At 35.6% G+C, this 19,798-nt stretch overlaps 2 protein-coding genes across 3 annotated transcripts; one reads left to right on the top strand and one right to left on the bottom strand.

The window, feature by feature from the left end:
• Nucleotides 1–438: 438 nt before the first annotated feature.
• Nucleotides 439–9,442, bottom strand: Svr (Carboxypeptidase D svr). Of its 2 annotated transcripts, XM_076790737.1 has the most exons (15): nucleotides 8,861–9,442; nucleotides 8,534–8,778; nucleotides 8,298–8,453; nucleotides 8,047–8,222; nucleotides 7,836–7,983; nucleotides 7,440–7,534; nucleotides 5,425–5,933; nucleotides 4,805–5,278; nucleotides 4,339–4,610; nucleotides 3,749–3,923; nucleotides 3,298–3,677; nucleotides 3,085–3,226; nucleotides 1,514–2,996; nucleotides 941–1,117; nucleotides 439–835 (listed from the first exon to the last, which is right to left on the bottom strand). In XM_076790737.1, exons 1-15 carry the CDS (start codon nucleotides 9,317–9,319, stop codon nucleotides 696–698), a joined length of 5,031 nt encoding a protein of 1,676 aa, XP_076646852.1. In that variant the 5' UTR covers nucleotides 9,320–9,442; the 3' UTR covers nucleotides 439–695. The 2 variants fall into 2 exon arrangements, with proteins under 2 accessions (XP_076646852.1, XP_076646853.1); XM_076790738.1 differs by lacking the exons at nucleotides 439–835; nucleotides 941–1,117; nucleotides 1,514–2,996; ... (4 more) ...; nucleotides 4,805–5,278; nucleotides 5,425–5,933 and adding an exon at nucleotides 6,246–7,126 and having other exon boundaries at nucleotides 8,861–9,434.
• A 1,264-nt stretch (nucleotides 9,443–10,706) lies between these two features.
• Cysrs (cysteine--tRNA ligase, cytoplasmic) lies at nucleotides 10,707–15,014 on the top strand. The gene is made up of 10 exons (XM_076790736.1): nucleotides 10,707–11,080; nucleotides 11,145–11,340; nucleotides 11,438–11,780; nucleotides 12,121–12,261; nucleotides 12,317–12,527; nucleotides 12,816–13,285; nucleotides 13,365–13,509; nucleotides 13,638–13,846; nucleotides 13,916–14,290; nucleotides 14,557–15,014. Exons 2-10 carry the CDS (start codon nucleotides 11,162–11,164, stop codon nucleotides 14,683–14,685), a joined length of 2,202 nt encoding a protein of 733 aa, XP_076646851.1. The 5' UTR covers nucleotides 10,707–11,080; nucleotides 11,145–11,161; the 3' UTR covers nucleotides 14,686–15,014.
• The last annotated feature ends 4,784 nt before the right edge of the window (nucleotides 15,015–19,798 follow it).

Genomic DNA, 19,798 nt, shown 5'->3' with positions numbered 1-19,798 from the left:
TGATCATTTTAAAGATAACAGTATTCATAAAAGATATGTTTTACAAATTGAAAATTTACAGTAATTTATTATACTAAATGCATTTAGACTGTATGTAAATAACATATAAAACATTCTAGAATGTATATTGCATTATCGCATAGGAAATATTAATTCTGCCTCACATATAAAAATATTAATTACATTTTTAAAACATATTTATCTTTCTTTATTGTATAATAAAATTCTTTTCAACTTTCAAATACATATATATATATATATATATATATATATATCCTTCATGACTTTCACAACACTTTAAGTACATTTTCTGTACGTAAAAAGAATATTTTCTTCTGTTATTTACTTTACATTTTATATTTCAGTATAAGTCTAGATTTTTGATAAATAATTTTTGTTTAAAAGCTGTTTATCACTGGGTAGATACAGTTAATTCCCGTTTAATAGCTGTTATCACTGGGTAGATATAGTTTATCGTACATCTACCTTTTAAAATGAAAGCTGCACTATAATTTGCATCACTACAGTATTATCACGCCAACTTGGTATTATTGACACTTTGTCACATACATATATATCTCAAACAAGTCAATAGAACTAGTAAATGTGATAACGGAAGGCAATCGATTTCTTTCTTTTAAATGCTATTTCTTTTGTTTGACGGAGATTTAAAATCTCTCCATTCGCAGAAAACACTATCTATTTACTATTGGCGTTTTGTCATCCCATTGAACCTGACCTGGTGCAATAAATTCTAAATCGCTGGCATCCTCAGAACTAGACATATTGTCGTCATCAAAATACGGTTTTGTCACTTCATTAATTTCCATAGATCCTATACGAATAGAATACAAAAAATGATTAATATATCCAACATTTTTAAAAGACAACTCTGTATGATGGTACAGACATAATTTTTCAGAGAAGAAATAGTACTTACCATTTTTTACTGGCCTTCTAAATATTTCAATTTCTTTCTCGTCGTCGTCGAAAAAGCTTGTTCCATCTTTAAGTAAACTGAACGCGTATCCACGATTATTTATAGGTGATCGCTCGGAAGACGTACAGTTTGCATACATGAACACAGCGCAAGTAATAATTCCAAAGCATATAGTACCTAAGAAGATATAATGTTGAATAATTATATCTCAAGAAAATATAATCTACTTCATATATATACGGTTCATATATATATACACTGACGTGCTTAGATATTCTAATCTTCAAATCTTCATTGATTTCATTTACTAAACAAATTTTTTAACGTCTGTACAAACATTTGAATTTGCAAAATTTTCGAAACAAAAAACGTATTCAGTTTCCTACCCATTACATAACGTAAAAAATTTTGTTGAGAAAAACAAACAACGGATTTTGAAAGTAGAAAGTTCAAGCTTTAAAATGAGACCAGGACGAATATTCTACGATGTTCCTTCATGAAGTTACAACACTTGGGCAATTTAGTGACCCTTAAATTTTGCACGTCAGTGTGTATTAATATTTGATATCTTACTTATGAGTATAATGAAGACAATTCTGGGCATCCCTAGGAACTTGTCATTATATCTTAATTTAAATATTAGGTTTGAAATATCATGTACATCTGTTGTAACAAAGATTTTAGTCTGCTGAATGTACCCAGCTGCTTTGGCACTAATAACATGAGTGCCGGGCTGGAGTAGAAGCCAGTAGGCTCCGTTTACTCCACTTTTAACATGATGTACTGAATTGTTGCATGATAAAATAGCATTCTCTATCGGCTCGTTATTCCTTGTAAGAACGAATCCTTTCACTCCATTGTGAAGCTTATCTATCATAGCTATGAAACTATCTTTATTATCTTCCCACACGTTAGTCGAGTCGTCCGTAGCGCAACATGTAATGTATGCGTCCATTATCAACGTGCTTGTATTTAAGTAAAGATAATCCATTAAGGAATGTTCTCTCTTCCCACCAATTCCTTTTCCAGCATGAATATCACCGTCAATATTTGCGTTTAAATCACGATCACAGAACACATCCTTCGAACTCATATGAACATTGTGTTTCGCGTATGTAGTTGCTAGATCTTGTAATACAGCATCGTCGTCAGTTTCATACACGTGTTCTGGTGTCTTACCATATTTTCCCGCGAAGGGAATTTCAATATGTTGGCCACCGATATTTAAATTGATTGCTAGCATTGGATTAACTTTTTTGAACCAATTAGTTATTATACTTGCTTCGCTGGACAGCGCGTCATTAATAGGGAATTGTAAGTTATCAACAACAAGGGAAGAACACGATAGGTTACTATTAGGACTATGAGTTAAATCTGGAACGATATATACTGTGTACTTATCTAAGTAATTTGTAACCGTAGTATTCTTTCTATAATGGTCCAAGAGATATGTAGCAAAATGTAACAAGACTTTGGACGTTACGTGTACACCATTAGTAACTCCGGCTACAAATGCAATCGACGGACGGCCTACTCGTTTGAAATTATTCTCAACTCCAATTTCTAAGTACATTATTCGAATACCCTTTTCCGATCTTCCCATGGTGTGCAGAATAGACAACTGTGAATACTTGTCGTTTAGATCGGTTAAAGCTTGGTTCAGAGCACTCGGCTCAGAATCTTTGTTATCTTCTTGATGTTTCTCCTCGCCTGTATCACGCTTCGTTAGCTTAACGTTAATGTCAATTATATTCTCGTTTTCCACGTGGATGTTTACAGATTGATCCGTGTAGCCTTTGCAAGTGAACACCACTGTATGCTCGCCGGGAAGAAGAATAATCTTGAAGTAAGCCATGTTCTTCGAAACCTCGTAGCTCTTCGTTCCGATTTTAACTACAGCTTCCCTCAAAGGAACATTATTAACGTCCGTTACAATTGCTCGGACACCGGTTGTTAAACTACGAATAAGTTGCATCAGAGGCAGTAGATTTTCGCGCCAAATAATTGGAATAGATTCAGCCAACGGATACTTGCAACAATCCAAGTTGATGCTCATCTGAAAATGTTTTACATCACAGTAAATACACGCAATATACAAATTATGATGAAAAAGTTACGTGAGCATTCACATCTATTTTACTTACTACAGGGATATTATATTCACTCTGAATATAATCTTGCACATCTTTAACTTCACTATTAAGATTATTACACGTCCCTTTGTGCATTGAGCGTTCATAATTTTCGGCGAGCGTTTTATACACATGCAAATTATTGTCCGTATAACTACAATAAGGGTACGAAATGTGTATTTTGTTCATTTACCTATAAAACGGCGGACTTCAAGGTTTTCTTACCTAACTTTACGTGCCCCACTTCCTAATATAATGATCACGTCGTATTCTTCATTGGCCATCATTTTCTTAAACGCGCTAGTAACTGAATTGGCTGGCTCGGAATTCGCATTACTCTTGTGCAAAATTTTCTCGCCAATTTCGCCTTTTACTATGGGATTGCAATCGTGGTTTTCAGGTATTTCATCAAAACCTGGATCTACGGCAGGAATAATATGCAGAACAGAATTAATCAATATCCTCTGTATGGGAGGATCTCCGATTTGGTTTCCCATAAGAATGTGAGTAGCTAAACGCAGCAGCATTTCTCTACCCACTGGTTGAGAAGCGAACAGTCCTCCAATTAAACCAATATGAAATTTGTTTTCTTCAGGCGCTCCCATCTACGACCATATTAAAAATGAAATATTTTATGTAATCTTAATACGTCTCGTTTCCGTAAAAAAATACTTACATCATGTGTAATCTTTAACGAATGAATAGCCATGCTAATTAAAGAGTCTCCAGCTTGAAATTCGGCAGTGTTAGGTTGATGACTTTCTAACTCGCTAAATCTGGCATTCAATTCAGCATTTTTTAAGTAAACATTCTGTAAATTTGCTATTAATCGAAAATCATATGCAGACGACCTGAAACAGGAATTCATATTTTCTTATATTATACATATATTATATGTTTAGGGTCAAAACGTGAGTTTCCAACACGATATTTTCGCTCAAAAGTTCGTGTCCGATTCCTTGTCGTGTTTTAATACGAAATCGGGTACGAAATTTTACACTAATCTAATACTCGAAAATCTGTGATAACTTAGTGCTCCTATCTAGTATGTTAACTTCAGCATGTTTTATGAGATATTGAAGTATTTACTTAATATTTCTTGAAGCTGAAATTTCTTCATAAAACGAAATTCTTATTATTCCTTACGAAACATGATCCTTTACAACATTTAATGACACACAAATGATATTATTCTGCAAATTTCAATGTTCATGAATGTTAAGATATTCTCTGTCATGAATATGAAAAGGTTGCATATGATTATACCAGTGCTGAGGATCATCTCGCATTAATGAGAAATCCAGCGTTATCTCTCCTTCTCCCAGATTATCTCCTACAGGTACAATTATGTTCTGTGTTTGAGGTTCGTATCCTACTGCACTGGCTGTAACATTGTATTTTCCTGGGACCAAAAGTCGCCAATAATCGCCACCTTCGGCTGTGTAGATGTCATGTTTAATTCCATCCACAGTTATTTTCGCATGAGGTATGGGAGTGCCAATTGAGGAGCGTACTATACCATGTACACCTTTGCGAGACTGAAAACATATCAATCATAATTATTCTAATATACTATAGACACAGATAGCTTGTACAGGGTGTCCTATGTAAAATGTTACAACCTGTTTTCTCTGATACCATTGCTGGTATCTACTCGAAATTTTTGGATGAGTTAATACTGGGTTTATGGGACACTTGACGTAAGACCCCTTTATTATTATGAGCCACATACCATTTCTATAAGACGTAACATAGGTTCCCTATTTTGCAACCAAAACGTTGGTAATTCAGTTCTATTTGGGAACTTGGTGCACCCGACTTCTAATGTAATCTCGAAATCATTGCTATGGAGGTAATTGTAATCTTGCATCCCTCCGCTCACCGAGTACCAGGCAGCTCCATTAGTTATTCCGTTTGGGAATCGTTCCTCGAGTACATTTTGCATATTTAGTCGTTCGTTGGGAAGTGGTGGACAAGGTTCACCAAGGTGCATGCGAGGATGAGCGTTTGAGTACGCTAGTGCCAGAGCTTTGAAGACAGCATCGTCTGGGCTCACATTTGCACTATTGGGTGCATACTGTGGCACATTATCGTATGGATAATTTGCTACCAGAGTCCCCCCATGAAAATTAGCAGAAAGAACAAATGGGATTTGTGCGATCCAATTCATCACTGCTTTCGTTTCAGGCTCTTGTTCTCTGTTTAACTGTAACATAAATACAGAAATTAAGACTCTGATAAATGACGGTAATACAAAATGTTTAACACTAGGTTCACGAAGCACTAAAAGTGACTATTTTACGTTACTTTGTCCCGTAAACCTAGTGTTATTTGAAGAACTAAGAGCCATACTTGATTTATTTCATATTGATCAGGAAAGTTTCTGTTAAGATCAACGCCCTTAGCATTTGATCTTCCATGTCCTCCATACACGTCTCCTTCTTTAGAAATTTCATATCCATCTGGATTCATACTTGGCATAACATGCAATCTGACATTTTTTAGGATTTTTGTAACTACTTCGTTAGTTTCATAATTTTCGCAGAGGTATCTCAATAACAATAATAAAATTTCTCGGCCGACCACTTCGTTTCCATGCATATTCCCTACATATTTCACTTCTGGTTTGTCTGCACTATGTTTCCCAGGATTTTCTGTTATTTCCATCACATATAATTGACGCCCTTTGACGGATTTTCCTATGCTATAGAGTCTTGTAATGTTGGGATAATTTCCGTTTAGCTCCTTCAAATATTTTTCCATTTCTACATAATTATGATGCTTGAATTTAGTATCGTGAAAGAACCCATACTCGTCTATGGGTCTTACTATTTCCTCGACTTTAGTTGAACTTAATTTTCCTATTTAGAAATAAACACAATATTATAAAGAAAGGAAGTTGTAAATATTAAAAGTAAGACTAACATGCTTCACAAAAAATGATATATATCAAAACAAAGTTATTTAATGATTGTTTCATGTAACAGAAAGGGGAAGTCAAGATAAATTGTTAGAAAATAAACAAATTAATCACACAGGCATTTCAACACAAGGCACAGAGAAATATAAAAGCTTAAAAAAGGTGAAAGCAATAAAATGAATAATGAATTGTGTCAAGCGATTGATAAAAATTATAGGACAAGGTTGGAAAATATTTAAAAGAATCTAACTCATTTTCTGAGGCAAATATAATATTTTATTTTTAATTTCAAATATACATTAGTTCAAACATAGTATACTATACATCTAATTACAAATACAATCATAAACTTCGCTCACTGTTTTACATTCTTCTAACACTGTTATTGAAATTCCATAATAAATGTTCCTATAACGTGTTGTGCACTAAAAACGTTTAGAAATTGTATACATTTCACCATTGCATTGAAATTACTTTGTAAATAAAAAAAAAAAAAAATAATATAAATATAGAAGTAAGTAACATGTCTTTTGATTAACATTGTGGAGTATGTTTAAAATCTTAATGTCATAGAGATTCATTTACTTGACTGTGTAAAAACATATTTATAAAAAAATATACATATAAAAAACATAGTATTTCTTTACTATTCTCTCAGATAATTATTTACTATATTATTTGTATTTTTTAATTGTTCATTAATGTAAAAATGATACAAGAGAGCATTGAAAATAAATCACAATTCGCAATATGTTTATATGCGAATGTATCATAAGTAATCTATGGTTTAAGAATTGATAGCTAGTATTAGAAAAAGATATGTTCAGTTTTCTAGCAATGTAATAGCTTTTTATGAAGTCTATTCTCCCATATCGAACAAGTTTCATTTCCACTATTTAGTTTGAAACAAAAAGTGCAACAAATGTAAATGCAAAGTGTAAATACTAAGAAAAGAAACTTGTGTGTTTCTTTTCAATCAGATACAATATTTTATAATTAATTCTTTTTGTACACATTATTTCTCCATACCTTGTGTGTATGTCTATGCTTGTAAAATATAAACTACATAATAAAAAGTACAGGTATATCAGAAGGTATCAAATGACGTTGAGTGGCTAATTTATCGTATTGGTGCTGTAAAACAAAGAAATAAAAACACATAATAGAACAAAAGATAATGAACCAAGAAAAATAATGATGAATCGAACGTAAATAATGAGAAAATAAAAAAATTTGAAACCATCCCTATTTTCAAGAAATGGATAAATAAAAGCAAGTTGCATGAAAGAATAATGAAAAAAAGATTATGTAACACAAAGGATTTATATTGTAAGCTATATGAATGTTAATTAGTAGTCCATATCTTCATAAGAGCGAATCAGTTTGTACAATGGAGAATATTGATTTAAAAGTGGTAGCATACGAGGATAATCTATGTCTTGATTACCTTGGTCATCAAAGGAATCCTGTTTTAAAGTGAAATTGACGATAGATGGTGCATCTGAGTTCACAGTAACTCTTACTGTTTCGCTTGGCTGATATCTACAATAGAGAAAACGAGAATGTAATACAGTAAAATATTTTGTTGTATTAGAGGTGTGTGAGAACCCGAAAATGTCGGGTCGGGGCGGGTCAAGAATTTTATTCAGAATCGGAAAGGGATTCTCGAAAATTCCGGGATTCTAGGGAGTCTTGAAAATTTTGGAATTCTCGAGAACCCGACTCGTCCTGACCCGATGCCTTTCCGTCCCGTCCCAACCATCGGATACCCCACATTTTCAGATTCTCGCACATCTCTAATAGTAATAAATTAATTTGACGTTTGTTATTCAAAGTTACTTACCCCCATGCCTCTGCATGAATTGAGTAAGTACCGGGCAGTAATAAACGCCAGTATTCTCCGCGATTTGTTGTTGAAATATTATGATCTATTCCGTCTACAATGATATTAGCTGCTTCTATCGGATGACCATTGATGTCTCGTACAAGACCTGAAATCGACATCGTAGTTAGTATATCTCCGAATCAATTGTATTTTATCAATATCTAAGAACCTTTTACTCCAAGATGTGCTTGCTCGAAGTACTTTATAAGAGACTCCTTGTTTAACATCCAATATTCTGGCATCGACGAAGCATATGGATATTTACAACAACTCAGTTCGAATGTTATTTCAAATGCGTTAGAACTAACATAATTGAAATCTTGCATGCCGCCAACAACTTCGTACCTAAAGCATGTCAATTTCAGCAGAGTTCTTTTGTGAATAATAGTTCTCTTATAAATAATAATCAGTTGTATTTACCAAAAGGCTCCATTCGTTACACCGCCTGGGAAAATGTCTGGAGGACAAGCATTGCCTGCACGCATTTGTGGATGATTATCTGCGTATACATGGGCTAAATATTTGAACACCTCGTCGTCTGGACTTTTACTTTCAATACAACAGACTCGTGAAATTCTGAGGAGAAATGTTTGTGTTGCATTAAATTGTTTATGTTAGTTAAAATAAAGCTATGTATGATTTAAATATATTGTTACCCAGAATCGTATGGATAACTGACTACAACAGCACCTCCATGAAGATTTCCAGACAATACAAATGGTTCCTTGGCGATCCATGTCATCACAGCTATCGTTTCATTCTGGCGTCCATCTAATATGCTACTACCCTTCTGCAGTTGACTGTTTCTCCTATCGAATTGATCCGGAAAGTCTCGATTTAAATCAATATGGTTTGCATTCTCACGTCCTGAAAAATCTTTCTCCGATTCACAATTCCCTTCCTAGTGCAAGACAAAAGTTGAATTGACAGCTGTTCCTAAGTACAAATGATAGAGACAAACTGTAATGAAATATGAACGTTACCTTAGACTTCTCGAAGCCGTCAGGATTCATGGATGGCATAAGGAAGATATCGGTGTTGTTCACCAACTTGGTAACTCTGTCATCCTTTCCGTAATTGTGTAGAAGATATTGACCAAGATAAACTAACAACTCTCGGCCGACAGCTTCATCGCCGTGCATATTGGCAACATATTTCACCATTGGCTCACCCAGTCTTCGTTCTTTGACATTTTCCGAGATCTCAAGGACCAAAAGATCCCTGCCTTCTACGGACTTCCCTACGGAGAATACTCTCGCCAAATTGGGATACTTTTCGGTCAGGGAACTGAACAATTTTTTGAGATCCTCATAATGCGTGTACTGTGGAGTGATGAAATCTTCGTCCAACTTCTGTTCGGAATTTATCGCGTAACCGTGTATAATTCCAATGAACGAGCAAATAAATAGTATAACACAATACATAGCACCTGTCCGTAACATATTGGAATAAATGTTGGAGGAGCAATGGAATAAAACTGTTCAAATCTCAACAAGACATCCTACGCGACCAATTATATACATACAACATACAACGTCGATATAGCATACTGATGACGTCCACAAGTATGAGCGTGGGTAGAGTACATACATAGGGTAGGATATTACAATAAACCATGTATATACAGATGCGTGTTTCTGTGTGCGTTATCTTTCGCACTCAGTTCAGAGAAAATGTTTTTAAATGACTCATAATACGTTATGGATACTTTAACAACGAATAAGGAAGTTTGTTGAAAACGACGAAAATTATGGCGGCATTAATAGACTATATAAGACTTATATATATACATATACATTCATATACATGGAATTTTATCATCACATACTATAGTTTAAATATTGATAACTTTCGATTCACGCAGGGGATTTACTTGTTATCTCAATCATTTTCCGCATTCGTAGAGCAATTACATAAAAGTTTTAAATAGAAACGTGTTTTTGTTCCATATTCTACAGGATTATTAAACGAATGTGTTAGACACGCATATTTAATTGGTTCTACAAATAACGTAAATATAAATGAATCGGTTAATTGATACATAAATCGAATAGGAATTGTATTATATGTATTGCATTGTTAATGATTAACGCTAATACGAATTTATATCAAATCTATCATGTGACTGAAGCCAGTTATATTTGTTTCCCTATTTTCTGTCCAATGCGATTATATAGTTACACGAAAGCGTGAAGTTAGGTACGATAGCACTTTTATTCCTTATAGTGTTACCAATAGAAATAGGAGCGAAATTTGAAATATGAAGCGTTAAATTTATTCTTAAAATTGTAGCGTTTGAAAGTTCTTATGTTCTTACTCTAAATAGTGGACCTCATTGGTTAGAAAATCATGAATTTTCCGACAAGGATTTTTAAAAATTTTTGAGACCTCTTATTTGATCTATATGACTTTTGAATTCAATTTACCCGCGCTTTTCGTCTTGGCGGTTTTTTTTACGTCAATGCGCATCCTCCGTCAACAAATTTTTACAACGTACACGTCTGACCCATTGCGCATGCGTACATAAGTTCGTATACTGTGACTAGCTTTAAATTATGGGCGGGAATCATGCGGGAATATTTATTTGTTACTCTTTAAACTTCTTAATAAAATAGATATGAAATTTAAATGCGTAAAAATATTAGATTGTACATGTGACATGATGAAAATAATTTTTTAAATATTTAGTGTATTTAGCAGAGAGGAAAATTTATCCTCTCTGTATTTAGTTCGCGAAATTGCGTGTAGTCTATGGTTGAAGCCGAGGTGTCGCCAGTGTCTCTTGGGGTGCAGTGATTTTTCTGTATCGAAGTAGGTTTTACCAACTTAAATATTGATACAGGTACAACATACAGGTTAGATCTATCGATGATGAAAATTACAAACCAATTTCAGTAATGTCAAATCTTGACGATACCGGACGATACCAGAGATAACAGTGCATCGATATATACTATTGAAAAAGTACAATCAACAACACGTATTAATGTTGTTTCAAAGTGTTCGGTTTTAGCCAACTTCAAATTTGCTTTTACGGAAATAAATAGAACCTCGAAACAGCCAGTATTCCGGCCACGTGACCTTTTTGTTTGACAATCTGTTCCATTTCTTTTATGTATTCGTTTTGGAATTGTGTTTATCGGAGTGTACTATTTTTCGAAGATTATTTAGGTAACGTATTCTCCTTTCAAGCATTCGAAAAGGTCAGTATTCTTCTGTAATAAGATTTGTCACATTATTGTTTATTTTATTTATAGTATATTTTAGGTTTAAAAGACAGAGAAATGGCAAAGAGAGTGCAGCCGGCTTGGGTACCGCCGCAAAGTAAGAATCCTTCAGTTCTTAAATTATACAACAGTTTCACCAGGGAGAAAGAAGTATTTGTTCCTCAGTATGGGAATCGTGTACTGTGGTATAGTTGTGGGCCAACAGTATATGATGCCTCACATATGGGACATGCTAGGTAATTGTAATTGTACTTGTATAATCATTAAAACCAGTTGTCCTTCTTGAGAACATTAATTTCAATAATATATTGTAATCTAATATTTTTATTATAGATCTTACATATCTTTCGATATATTAAGACGTATCCTGTCTGACTATTTTGGATACGACGTTCTATATGTAATGAACATCACAGATATAGATGACAAAATTATAAAAAGAGCTAGGCAGAATTACTTATACGAGCAATATTTAAAAGAGAGTCATACTCTTGATGAAATCCTAGACAATGCAAAAAGCGTGATGCATATGTACGAAGATACAGTGAAGGCCACTACCGACCCTGATAAAAAGTGTATGCAACAGAAAATGTTGTGCAACGTTGTGCAAGCCATAGAAAATCTTGAAAATGCGGTAAAAGTTAAGGATGAGGACAAAATTAAGGAATTTCAGGAGGTAATTGTCTTCAATTGCAATATTAACACTAGGTTTACAGAGCACTAAAAGTGACTATTTTACATTACTTTACAAAAATAACTAGAATGTGTTTATCCAAATTTTTAGCCATTCTTTTTTTATAATTTACGTATTCAAAGAAATAAATTTGTTGAATAGTTTCTCATGAATGCATCTATACAATCTCAATATTCGTAGATTAAAAATATTAAAACGCGTCACTTTGACGCTTTCCGTAAACCTTGTGTAAGTAATAATCCATGTAGAAATTTTTCTGAATTTAATCAGTCTTTAATCGAATACTATTCTTTAATAAACATTGTATCTTTTCTGGATACAGTTACTCTTGAAAGAAGCGAGAGACCCTTTGGCAGATTGGTTGGATAAAAAGAAGGGGACTACAATAACAGAACATTCGATATTCATAAAACTTTCCCAACTCTGGGAGTCAGAGTTCCATAAAGACATGGATGCCTTGAATGTAAGACAGAATGCAATAGTGAATGTAATTGTGGATTCATAAGAATTATCCTTAGGTATTAAAGCCAAGTGTTTTGACAAGGGTCAGCGAATATGTTCCTGAGATTATAGCGTTTATTGAAAAGATCATAGAAAATGGACTTGCTTACGAGAGCAACGGCTCTGTGTATTTTGATGTTGCTACTTTCGATAAGCAAGAGAAGCATTACTATGCCAAACTTGTTCCTGAGGCTTATGGCGACACCTCGAGCTTGCAAGAAGGAGAAGGTAGTACTAAATTGCAATGATTGACACTAGGTTTACAGAACGCGTTCTAATATTTTTAATTTACGATTATTCAAATGGTAAAAATGCATCCATGAGTGATTATTCGACAAATTTATTTCTTTCGGTATATATTATAAAAAAAAAATGATTAAAAATTTGGATAGACATAGTCTCGTTATTTTTACGATGTAGTGTAAAATAACCACTTTTAGTGCTCTGTAAGCTTAGTGTTAAACAGTAGGAATTTACTTAATTCGAATTGTTTTTAATTGAGCATTTTGCAAACAGGAGACTTAACTACTTCCGAGCCATCTGAGAAAAGGTCACCGATAGACTTTGCCCTTTGGAAACGTTCCAAAGGAGGAGAACCTTGGTGGGAGAGTCCATGGGGCAAAGGACGACCAGGCTGGCACATAGAGTGTTCGGTGATGGCGTCCATAATTTGCGGAAAACATTTAGACATCCACACTGGAGGAGTAGATTTAAAATTCCCGCATCACGATAACGAAATAGCTCAATCGGAAGCGTATTTCAATCATTCCAATTGGGTTACATACTTTTTGCATTCCGGCCATTTGACCATAGCTGGTTGCAAAATGTCGAAATCTTTAAAAAATTTCATTACCATACAAGAAGCGTTGAAAAAACATACAGCGAGACAATTGAGACTCGCGTTCCTCTTGCACGCGTGGAAAGACACGTTAGATTATAGCGACAATACAATGAACATGGCGTTACAGTATGAGAAGTTTTTAAATGTGGGTCCAACTATGGATAAACATACTTTTTATTGTCACATCGTGTTCGATAAATTTCTAACGTTCATTGTTATTGCAGGAGTTCTTTTTAAATGTAAAGTGTAAAATTAGGTCCTTGGGTTTAGAAACAAATATCAACACGTTCAACAAATGGACGAGTTCGGAACTGGAATTAAATACAAAGTTCAGCAATGCTAAACATTCTGTACATAATGCGCTGTGTGGTAGGTTAACAAACATGTTTACATGATTGCACATATGAATATTTATCAAATCAATGTTTGTATTTATCGAGTTAAGTGTATTTAGGGTAACACATGCACCAGAGATGATAAAAATTTTTCTTCAACAGATAACATCGACACAAGAAGCGCACTGGACGCGATTAGAGACATTGTAACACATTGCAACATTTACATGAATCAAGTCAAACAACCGAACACGCTGTTGCTCCGAGACGTTGCTGTTTATATAACAAAAATGTTTACTATTTTTGGCGCAATATCAACGTCGCACGATACCATTGGCTTCCCAGTAGACGATAAAGCTATGAATTTGAATGTACGCTTTGCATCGCTTTCTCTTAATCAGTAATGTTCATGGTTTATTTATAAATTTCATTAATTGCAGGTTGAAAACGTCGTGATGCCGTATCTCGAGGTTCTGGCGAACTTCCGGGAGAAAGTCCGGAACGAAGCGAAGACGCTTCAGGCTAATAGTATTCTTGAGGAGTGTGATAAGCTGCGCGATGACATTCTGCCTAACATTGGGGTGCGTTTGGAGGACAGCAACGAGGAGTCCTGTCGCGTTAAGTTAGTCAATAGAGAAGAGCTTTTGAGAGAGAAGGAGTGTAAAAGGAAGTTTGAGCTTGAGAAAGCACTGGAGAAAGAGACACGGAAAGCGCAGGTCGCTGCGGCAGCTGCAGCAAAGGAGGCGCAAAGAAAAATCCCGCCTTCCGAGTTGTTCAAGCTCGAGAAAGACAAATATTCTCAATTCGACGACAATGTAAGTTTTTATTTCTATTATTTGCTAATAAAGAAACATAGTTACACAAGTTGAGGTTGATGAAGCTTATGTGAGAGATCTTAGAAAAATATTCAACGCTTATTTTGCAATTTCTCTTTGCATGAAATGGAAAAGTTTCATGACCTTCAGATGTGTTGTCAAGGTCAAGGTCCTGAGTAACTTTGCTTATATATGTATATAATTGTTGTTCGGCTTTAGTTTAAAAGATAATTATTTGCTGAAGCAGATTCATTGTTTCTTTTCAGGGTTTACCAACCCACGATGCCGATGGTAAAGAGATCAGCAAGGGACAATTAAAAAAGCTGCAGAAACTGCAGCAGGCACAAGAGAAGCGACATAATGAATATCTTTCTGCCATTCAAAATGGCGTATAACGCTCTCTTGTACATAGTATTAACGCGACAAATATTATTCTCCGACGAGAAACATATTCATTTTTCATTTTGCTTTCGCATAATTGCATTACTTAACTAATTTATTACAGTTAGAACTGTGTAATTTATTACCATCGATGAGCTAATGATGTTTATAATGTGTTTGTGCCTCCATTTGTACGGTACATAATAAAAACGAGTCAATAATGTTATTTATCACAGTTACTTTAACACAGCTGCCGCACTTGTAATATTTATAATGGTTATTGGTGCTATTGTATCTCCACGAATGATAAAAGAGCAATAAATTTTTAATCTATTACTGAGTATCCATTTTATTAATTATTGACGATTAATATAAGATAATAAGGTTTCCACTTTCAGTTGCTGATTCTATCATACTCGTATCACGATGATAGATCAGCTTATGGTTACACCGTAAGCATATAAATAAGGCGTATCTTATAGTTTAATAAAGTATTGTATTTATTTTTGTTTTCATATAGCATATAAATATATATACATACAAGGTGGTCTGAAAATTCGTCACCACGATTTTTTCATGCACATGAACGAGGAAATATTTCAAACAAAACTGAATAAGCTTGCGATTGACTACAAATTGCAATATAAAAGATTTCAAAACAAGATTGACTTTGTCGAAAATTCAAGGTCAGCTTTGCTTTTTTAAATTGCACTATGTATTTTTTACTACATAGTATTGTAGGTAACGGATTCCATGCCCCAGTGTACTATGTCCTTGAGGTTACCTTGAACCGCGAAATCATCACGAATATGTCGTCATAATGTTTTACTTGGTATTCAATAATTATTTCATGCAAAAAAGGTTGCAAGAAGTTCTTGAAAGCAACAAAATACAAAACTTTTATCTCGAATTATTTATAAATGTACATTAACTATGCAACACAATAAAAAAACATGAAGAATTACCGTATAAGACGATACAAGACATTAGAAATAATAATGAAAGACATTAAGAATCAAGACTAAAAAATATTGCAATTCAAAAATTAAAAGTGGCGCACTTAAATCGAGTTAGTGATACGGAATAGTTAGAAATTGTATTTCGAGACTCGCAGCGAGTTTTTAAACATCGAGTCACGCATTTGCATCGCGAGTTCTCGAAACGTAGGCAAGTTCGGTTCTGTATTAAAATTACGATTTTCAATCGCGACGTCGCGCGTCGTTCCGAGACCGGCGGCGGTGAAAACAAAATGAACTTGCCGCGTTTCCATGCTCGCCGGATGAGTCTGACGCGCGGTGCTGTCCATTATTAAAGCATAATACCCCTTTCACAATGACGGGGGAGCCGACAGCGACAGCTTTATAAATGTAAAAGCGATATAATGCCCGACTTGTTGCGAGGCGGGCCGATATTCATCCCGCATTCAGGGAACTGTGAAAACTCGAGCCGTGTGCGAGAGCACACTAGGGTCCGTATATCGCGCCACCGCTTTTCCAACTGTGGAAAATACACGACGATAACGTCTCTCTCTCTCTCTCTCTCTCTCCCCCTCCCCTCTCCTAAAAACCGTGACGAAATATTTAGAAAACACCCCCCCACTTCCGGTCCCCTGTTTCCGGCCCGGAACGTAACCAGAGTGACGCTTTTACCACCCCATTTTCGCTATTTCGAAACTCGTGTCAACCCTTCTTACTATTCGAAATGACACGGTTCATTAACGCTATACCTTTCATTTGGTTCGCTTCTGAAACACTAAACAACTTCTCCGCGCACGTTTCTAATTATACCGCACTGTTAACATATTTCGAGTGCCAATCCATCAACCCGGAAAGTCCCATAATTTTGTGACCGATGGGCTGATTAACACTAAACTCATCACCAGTCTGCGAATTTTATGCATTTATAGGAAACATCGCTTCGCTTAAACTTTTTACAAGTTCCTACGGTGTCGAAAAAATTTGTCCTCACATTCCTTTCGACGTGACCTTCTAAAAGGATGTCTCCCCTTTACAATGACCTCTCAAAAGTTGATTCGCGATTCATCCTCACCGTTTCATTGCATTTCAATACTGGAACGACCGAACTCGTGAAGATGGCTGGTTCGGATAATCGAGGTTCTACTGTACCGCGGATTAAACAAGTAAATATTATCCAAATTGCGTCGTGTTTGGTATCATTTGAATCGGGAGAGTGTCACGAATATATCGATAAAAGTTTCGTAAAAATATCGTTAGAAACAACAAAGTTTCATCATCTTTTTTACTTATCAAGAAAACCGAAAATATAAGGCCTGCATATAAGTAAGCTGTTGACGATAAGTTAACGAATATATTTTCACAATAGGTATTATTGTAGGGATAAGCTAATAATTATGACTGCTGCCGGTACGCCTAAACAAACGCGATCGTAATATTTCAAGGAACAATTCTAGAATCGAACAAGAAGAAGTAGAATCGAAGTTGTACAGCGTTCATAAATGCCAAGAATTATAATTCCAATAAATCCCCTTTTCCTCACATAAATCTCACCTCATCATTAAAAACAAAGATCCCCGTCACGTCAAGCAGACCCAGACAGTACGCCACGCTTAAAAATATCCTCTCGAAGCTACGAACAAATTTTGAACGCCGATCTCGAAGACATTGTCTCACAGACACATTGTCTCTAAACCGCATTGCCAACAGAATAAATAGATTCGTTCCCTCTTGGCAATATCATCGAGACGCAAGTGGTTCATATATCCATGCGGAAAAACATATTTCAAGCCGAAACTAAATACTCTCGGCGAGAACGTTCAAAATGGCATCACCTCGTGCCAAGGTACGTTAACCTTGTCCAAACAAAAAATGATTTAAACATATCGACGCGCCAGGCTTCTCGCGGTCAATTAACGCTAAACCTACCGCGAGCGGTCAAATTGACCTTTTCAAACTTCTGCGTGCAATTTCGTACATACAATATGATAATTTATCTTCACGACTTTTCTTGAAGTATGTATACAATGTATTTTTCAGTATTTATTTCTCGTTTTATTTGTTTTTCCAAGAAATATTTGTAGCCTGTCCTGCCTATCGCGGCCGGTCAATTTGACCGCACGAGATAATATGGTATTTAAATAGCTCTTCTATTTTAATAGCTCTTCTAAACCTAAACAATCAGTATAAAGGAAAGGTTACTCTCAATGTGGCATGGTCAACTGAAAATAAATGAGCCGCCTTATTGAATGAGACGCTATCAAGTTACGCACGTGTCTGGTTGGTAATACTGTTTCATGGCAAATGGTAAAAATCGTAAAACTGTTAATATTGGACCATACAACTTGGATTTTTTAAAAGAAGTTAGCACAATTGGTTTGCTGTATAAAGTGACAAAAATTGTTCACAAAAATTGCAATTGGTCGAGATTGCAGAGAAAATAGTAAAAGTTGTATTTTGTAACCTTTTTATCTGGACTTACATTGAAAATTTAGAAAGTACGATTTGTAGATCTGTATGAATTATACAAAATCATTTTAATCAAACATTTTTCTCACGTTATGTAGCGAACCAATTGTTCTAACTTCTCAAAAAAATTCAAGTAGTATAGTCCAACATTGACAAAGTTATGCGATTTTTAGTAGCGTCCGAATATTAGTGGGAGTCGCTGTACATTCAAAGATGGACGACGCAGTACAATTTTGTAAATCGAGGAAAGAGTAGTATTTTTCAATATAATCGTAATTATATGAAAAAATAAATTTGTATCGTCATTTTATGGAAGTTGTTCATCTGCTGATTCAGCAACAAATCGACTATTATCCACGTTTAATTATATTAACAACAACCTTTTCTAAGGTCCGGTCATTTTGACCGCGCACGGTAGGAATAGGTATACAAAAAGAGTGTCGGTAGGTTTAATGTTAATAATCATCGCATGATGTCGTTACGATCACTCGATATTTGTCCATTGATCGAGCACAGGCTTTCACGGTTCTCCTTTCACGGGCGTTAACGACACACGCACACGGGTTTGAAAAAAGCTCGTAAGTTGACGTTAACAATGCGTGACGGTTGGCGCAAAAAATATGCTCTCAAATATGAAGTCAAGAGAGGTGAAAAAGCAAACAGACTTTTCGATCGAGTTCTCTCCTTCTCTCTCTCTCTCTCTCTCCCTTTTTTTAACGCTGTGCCACCCCGTGTTTCTGCACTCGTGGCCTCGCGTGAATGAATACGTAAATTTTTTCGGAAAAAGTCCGATTTCCGCACCCCGTAGTCTCGACTCTTGATTGACAACTGAATGTTCTCGTATGCATATAAAGCCACCCTCTGTCCCTCCCCCTCTCTCTCTCTCTCTCTCTCTCTCTCTCTCTCTCTTTCTCTCTCTCTTTGTCTCTCTGCTTCGTTTCGCCGATTTCCCTTTATCCCGGAGTCCTGTAACTGTAGTAATTTAACGAGCGCCGCTTTTTTTTACTCGTGTTACCGTTGCGTGTAAGTATATCGTCGCCTTTTCTTCGTCTCAACTTCACTTTCACGGTTTTTTCCTCGTTCCTTCTCTCTCCCTCTCTGTTTCTTCTATATTTCTCGGACGGTTTCCGACGACGTTGATCGGTTTTTTCCTCTCCTCTTCGATAAAGAGAACGATGGAGAGAGAGAGAGAGAGAGAGAAAAAAAAGAGGAACAGTTTGAAACGACGGAAAGGCGACACGACGCAACCGTGTGCTCGAAGGAAACGAGGCGCATTCGTTGACTGTCAATTAGAGCCACCCCGGATCCGAATGAGCACGATGCTACCAACGGATTTTTCCCGGCTCGTTGACAGTGCAGTTTGTTCACCAGTCTCTTCTTGGCAACGGTTCGATCACTGGGGAGAACAGGGAGCGCACGGTGGTCCGAATCCGTGAAAACCACGGAGCAAAATCGTATTTTCGCGTCCGATAAACAACAGTTAAACAACTGGAGAATCGTGACTTTCACGTTATTTCTTCTTTCGTTTCAATTGCGACCAACAGCAATTGAAAATAAAGAACTATTGAATGCATTAGCTAGCAAATCAATCCTCCCAACATCTCAAAAAAGCTGAAGCCGTTTGGTCCCATTTTAAAAATAGGTATATTTTTAATTTACGGTTATTGAGATTGTGAAGATCCAT

Source organism: Halictus rubicundus, chromosome 7 (genome assembly GCF_050948215.1).
Source record: "Halictus rubicundus isolate RS-2024b chromosome 7, iyHalRubi1_principal, whole genome shotgun sequence".
In the NCBI taxonomy this organism is placed as follows: Eukaryota; Metazoa; Arthropoda; class Insecta; order Hymenoptera; family Halictidae; genus Halictus; species Halictus rubicundus.
This window is presented reverse-complemented; position numbering and strand designations above follow the sequence as displayed.

What these genes read in the sequence shown, in the direction of transcription:
- Svr (XM_076790737.1), bottom strand. Translation starts at nt 9,319, where the DNA reads ATGTTACGGACAGGTGCTATGTATTGTGTTATACTATTTATTTGCTCG. An exon ending in TGTTACGTCTTATAGAAATG is followed by an intron (nt 4,611 to 4,804) that starts GTATGTGGCTCA and finishes ATATGTTTTCAG; the next exon opens with TCTCGCAAAGGTGTACATGG. An exon ending in CGAGATGATCCTCAGCACTG is followed by an intron (nt 3,924 to 4,338) that starts GTATAATCATAT and finishes TTCCTGTTTCAG; the next exon opens with GTCGTCTGCATATGATTTTC.
- Cysrs (XM_076790736.1), top strand. Translation starts at nt 11,162, where the DNA reads ATGGCAAAGAGAGTGCAGCCGGCTTGGGTACCGCCGCAAAGTAAGAAT. An exon ending in TCACATATGGGACATGCTAG is followed by an intron (nt 11,341 to 11,437) that starts GTAATTGTAATT and finishes TTTTTATTATAG; the next exon opens with ATCTTACATATCTTTCGATA. An exon ending in ATAAAGCTATGAATTTGAAT is followed by an intron (nt 13,847 to 13,915) that starts GTACGCTTTGCA and finishes CATTAATTGCAG; the next exon opens with GTTGAAAACGTCGTGATGCC.